General features: G+C 47.0%; 1 protein-coding gene across 1 annotated transcript in view; it reads right to left on the minus strand.

Moving 5' to 3' along the window:
- LOC106658108 (neuropeptide SIFamide receptor-like) overlaps positions 1–5,468 on the minus strand; it is a 66,262-nt gene extending 60,794 nt beyond the window's left edge. The window contains exon 1 of the mRNA XM_014379927.2: positions 4,149–5,468. Within this exon, the coding sequence (XP_014235413.2) occupies positions 4,149–4,986 (838 nt within the window). The 5' untranslated portion in view covers positions 4,987–5,468. The remainder of the gene's footprint in view (positions 1–4,148) is intronic.
- Positions 5,469–6,000: the final 532 nt, after the last annotated feature.

Here is a 6,000-nt window from a genome sequence, read left to right on the forward strand (position 1 = left end):
AACGTAAATAAAGCCGTAGTATCTATGAAAATTCGTCAATATTTGATTTGAATATTCTCTATTAATTGTAAATCATTCGAAATCGATGTGTTTATTTATGAAGTGACAGATGTAAACAGGTGTAAAAATCATCGTTAAATCGACGAAAGCTCGCGTTTCGATGTAGTCACGATCCCGAGAGAAAAATATTGTTTTCCATTTGTTTAATCCTGGCCGAGCGGAATCGAGCGCTCGTCGAATAATTGAATTTTCCTTAACGTCGAGAGCGCTCTTATACGCACGAAGTAGCTCTTAATAGCTTGTTTGTATCAAAAGTAATCTTCCGAGCCCCTCCGGTGTGTTGTTGCATCGAACGAGATCCCCCCTCACCCTCTCTCCCTTTCTGCATCCGTTTGCTTTCGTATCGCAAGAGCGAGAGAGAGAAAAAAAATAATAATAATAAAGCGAAAAAGCGCAGTCAAGTGCAGCTCTAGCTCTTTCTGCAACGGGAAACGGGCAACCTTGAACGTTCGATATCGACTGATCAAAGGAGCATCGGGGATGCGGCTTAAAAAAAAGCTGCGCAACCTTGAAAAGTTCGAATAATTATATCCTTTGTCTGAAACAATTGGTTTATCTGCCTCTTAAATATCAAAAAAAACTGGATATATGCATTATCAAACGTTGCAAGAATACCTTACGCATTTTTAAGCATGATAAACTTTTTTCGTTTATTTCAACTTGTTTCAAAAAACGGAAGCTATTTACGTACATCAATTATTTTGTGATTTTTTCATGAATATAAAGCATAAAATGTAATTATTAAATTATAGTATTTTGAAAAATGTATATCTGAATTTTCATTTTTCCTATGTACTTCATACAGTCCTGTATACATAATTCTCGTATTCCCTAACTCATGTACATTCGATGCGATGATTTGAAAATTGATGTATCTTTTGTCAAATAAAATCAATTTGAACAAGCTAATTGGATTTCGGTGTTTTACCCTCTTTCTACTAATTTATACACTGATCTAATAGAAACGAAGGAGAGATTCTGTTTGCATAAGGCAAATATGGGCGCTGTTGCTCTCTGCTCTTTCATCGATGCCAGTTTGACATTGTCACGTTTTATTCCGCATAAGCCCGATTCAAGTTCGCAAAATTTCAATGATGATATTGATCATCGCTGAATAAAATGCTTTAATCAAGTCATATTCTAATAGAAAAGAATTTCACGATAAAAATTCTCTCTCGTCCTCGAGCAATATCGAATTTCACATTTGACCGAGACTCGTCTCGTTCAATCCAAACGTGGACGCGTCGCGATTTTCAAGTTCGTAATCCTACTTTACGTCGAGCCATTCAAAATAAGGAAAATTCATTGCAAAATATCGCATCGAATGTTTCGGGTTAAAAAAATAAGTATAACGGTTAATCTATCATCCCCCCCGCGGCAAGGAAAATCATAGGACACGGGGAATTTCGATATTATTTTTTTTAGCTCATTAGTCCATCGTCGCCTTCACCTCGAGCCTATGTATGAGTATTTATCGTACACACACACTCACGCAAACGTCACACGCCTGCCGTATATTGTATTCAGGACCGTGGCGATCTTCGCATACCGTAACGTTCAGAGTCGTTCTCCAGTCAATGATACAGCCCTTGCCCAGCGACGCGCGAAAATAAAATAACGAAAACAAAAGAAAAGCCCAACAATGCGGGCGCTTAAAGGCCGTTGGCAGGGCAGGACATCATGAATGACGCCTCGATTGCTGCTACTCGCACATACAGAAAAATTTCATACATATTTCTCGTGCGCGTTCTATACAACCGGCGCAGCTCGATCGTTCGAGTGCATTTTTTTTTGTTCGTCGAACTGTCGAGCAAACGCGAGGAAAATTTGTTGACTCGACGTGCGACGTGTTTTTACCGCTTCTCTCTCCGACGAGTCTGTACGTCGAGTCTGTGTGTACGCGTCCAATAATCGGTTGCGGGAAAATAAGTTTCGAGCAGCGGGCGCGACGCGCTCGACTTACTGCCAAAAACAATAAAATAATATTGGAAAACGACGTACTTCAAATTCGAAAAAGCTCTTATATGCTTGCGGACTCGGGCTAACCGGCTATATTTGATATTACCTTTCAACGAAGTCATCGAGACGAACGATCGATTAATCGAAAGATATTACAATGATCGTTTCGTCGTGTACAGCGATTTTCCTCGCGACGCGCGATATACAATATTGCATTAATTTTTCAACGATCGCAAGCTCGACCACGAGCCAGCCGTCACGACGTACGGTCGGTTTTCGAGCCAAAGTAAATTTTCTCTCTTTTTCATCGCTAAAAGCGTACGAATAAGTACAGTACAAACACACCGATGCACTCGCGACTAAAACAGCTCGAAACGCGCGACTGCCCGCACGAGCATGTAATACGTGTCGGTACACGCGCAAATTTTCATCGTCATTTATTAAGTCTTTGGCAGCTAGAGCGAGTCGCGAGAGAAGATGGAATACACGTATCACATACGTGTGTATCGTCGACTTTGCGCGCGTGGAAAGGCACTAATGATGTCTCATTAGCGAATTTCGCGCAAAACGTGTGCCGCAACGCGTGTTTGTCTCGTTCTCTCGATTGCATCACTCGATCTTTTATAATAACATACGCACACAAACTCGCGTCTATCTGTACCCGTATCATTCGCGATCGTATCGGCTAATATTATAATGTATATATACGAGCTCGTTGCTGGGCTATAAGCGTGTACATCATAATAATATACGATAGATACATGGGTCGCTGCTGCCACTGCTGCAGCAGTTGCTCGCCTGTTTGCATAGCCAAGTGTTTGGGACAAAATATTCGTGTATACATACATGCTACACGCGCTATTAATATGCATAATACATCTTGCGTATGTATAGAGAGCATGTAGTGTACGATACGGAAGCTAAGAGAGAGAGAGAGAGAGAGAGAGCGAGACGAAGCTTATGTATATACGTAACGGGCATGTCAAGACGCGCGGATCTCTTGTCTCTCTGTGCATCCGCGTGTATAATACCACTACTACTATCGAACTTGCACACTTGCAAGCTCTACTGCGCCGTGTGTATATATTGGAGCATAGACAGGTACTGAGAAAGTTAGAGGGTGGCGCAGTATTTCAAGCTGTGTGTTGAATTACGATAGGGCATACACATACATACGTACACCACGTGTGTGTGTGTGTGTGTGTGTATAATAAAAGTGTCGCAGTATTACGAGTGGTCTTTAATACGGACTCTATCTCATTCGTGCCCGCGAGCCTCTCGTCTCGTTCCCCTTTGCGCTCGCGAACGTATGAAAAAAACTTGACTTACATTTCGTCGAGCCGCAACGATATGCAATAACGTGTACACGTGTGTGTGTGTGTTAGTTTTTTGGGATGTATCCGCCAATTTTCGGAGTACTTTTTCCAGTACTTTTTCAATTTCGTACATAGGAATTTTAATTGGACGGCTCGTTGTACCTTTTTTTTGTGTGCGTTCGTCGATCGAATCATTGTGTGTACCGACGCGAGAAAAAGTGCGCGGCAAATTGTTTGAAAAATAGCAAGATTAATGAATCATTTGCGTTCGTTCGCGAGTACGGTAAAAAAAAAAGACGGCTGCCTGGTTATTCGTCACGATTGACAATTGCGTATTTTCGCGACGACAAAAAAATTTCGATAAAAATTTCCACTCGCGCTGTCAGGAGTACATCCGCGCGTCGACTCTGTTATTTTTTTTCCAAGTCGTCTGTGCCAATTTCTAACAATATTTGGTTGTACTTTAGGGCTAGTTTAAAATTTATCTCAACGTTTGAGCGTATTTCACCACCCGAATGCTTAACAAAAGAAAATTTCTTTTTGGAAGTCAAGAAACTGTATCGCCTCGAAAATTGAAGCAAACCAATGACGTTTAAACATTATTATATTTTTCACAAATCGGCAATTTGTATCTTTTCGAAACTATTTCTCTCGCGCGAACTATAACTGCGCCCCCGCTCGGCTGTCGCTCGCACCTACGCGTGCAGCAAAAAGCGCGGCAAATTTCAAAATAAGTTTCTCCCCTGTCCAATATACACAAACAAACGAACGTATACAAAGCTGAGAGAGGTTGGTGCGGTAATTGCTACTCACGAACGAAAATGTTGCTCATGAGGGTGGCCGGCAGGCAGAAGACGATGACGAGCACGTCGGCCACGGCGAGGTTGACGATGAAGAAGTTGGTGACGGTGCGCATGCGGGGCGACCGATAGACCACGGCGATGACGAAGCTGTTGCCGATCAGGCCCACCACGAAGACGAGGCAGTAGGCGACGAAGTACACCACCGACATGGCCACGCTGTGCCTGTAGTAGCGATCGGAGACGTGCTCCAGCGACAGATTGTTGACGCCGCCGGCGGCGCTCGTCGTCGCGTTGAACAGGGCTTGGAGGACGAAGTCGTCGTCGACCACGGCCGAGGTGGGGTCCACGAGGCCGCCCAGACTCAGACCACCGGCACCGCTGCCGACAACACCACTGCCACTAGCACCGGAGCCGAGTTCGGTGGGCGACATCGACTGTGAACTGCCGGGCCTGTGGGTGCTCGCCAGCACGAAGAGATCCTGCAGCGAGCCGTTGACGTAGTCGGCCAGCAGCTCGGCCCGCGAGCCCACGAGGTTGCGCAGCTCGCCGAGAGCCGTCAGGCCACTGCCACCGCCACCGCCGACGACGATTCCACCGGTCGTGGAGACGACGCTGGGATGCTGCTGCGAGGACTGCCTCGTCGCCTCGGCCGCCGCCGCAGCCACCGCCGCCTGACCGCGTCTACGCTCCAGGTCGAACTCGTCCGAGTCGGGCAGTCGTAACGAGGCCATCTCGAGCAGCGACACCGGTGGCTGGAGCATCGGCGCAGCTGCAGGGTCTTGCTGCTTGTCTTGTTCTTGACGTTGTTGTTGTTGTTGTGGGCCGCCGACCGAGGCCTCTGTTGGCATGGGAGGAGGGCGGCACTGCCCGTTGGTCGGCTTGGCCGCTGCTACTGCTGCTGCTGCTGCTTACCGCTGCTGCACCGCTACCTGGGGGGCTGGGGCTGCACGCGGGCATCCGAGAGCCTCTGATGGGCACTCGCGCACGGGCTAACGAGTTTTTTTTCTTCTTCACACAAGCACCGGCCTCGCGATTCGTATTCGGTTAACTCCGGGGGGAGAGGATCGATTATCGTGAATTTATTTATTTACTTTTTATTTTTTGTATTTTTAACGTAGAACTGACCACGAGACTGCGACGGAGAGAATCAAGGGGGTTGCTCGAAGAATTTCTCGAGCGTTGGTTACTTTGCGTAAAATTCCTTTGCGAGAATCGTCGCTCGGACGGGCCTCTTACTTTTCAAATGTTTAGATGCACACCGAAAATCGCGCGAGGAAGCTGCTCGCGGCTCTCTCGCACTCTCAATTTTTCTCTCTCTCTATCGCGTCCGGGTCTACTGTCGGTGGAGTACTAGCGACACAGCACCGCCCGCGTCTCGCTTTCAGCGCCGCCGAGCACACACACACACTCTCTCTCTCTCTCTCTCGCTCTTTCCCTCTGCTGCTGCTGCTGTCTTGTGTCGGCGCGCGGCTCGACTGCGAGCTTGCGAGACGCGACTGCGCAAGCGCCTACACCACGCTAGTCGTGTGCACCAGTCCGCGGAGAGGTGTGCAGCAGCAGCGCAGCAGTGCACCGACGATCTTATATTGCCGTGTGTATGTGCGTATTTCGATACGCGTGTATATACGTGCACCTCTGTTTGCTACTGTCGCGTACATAGGCGAGCACGTGTGTAAAAGTATCGTATATTATACGTAGACGCGGTGTCGACTCGGGACGTATGTGTATGTATACACGATACAACCACCCTCGCGCGCGCACCATCACCCGCACATGCAAAGCACCAGCTTTTACGGAGCTTGATTATACGTATACGCGATCTATAGGGATCGCTCGAGCGCCTAGCTTCTACGTACGAGTCA

This window comes from Trichogramma pretiosum, unplaced genomic scaffold, assembly GCF_000599845.2.
Source record: "Trichogramma pretiosum strain Unisexual culture from Peru unplaced genomic scaffold, Tpre_2.0 scaffold127, whole genome shotgun sequence".
NCBI classification, from domain to species: Eukaryota; Metazoa; Arthropoda; class Insecta; order Hymenoptera; family Trichogrammatidae; genus Trichogramma; species Trichogramma pretiosum.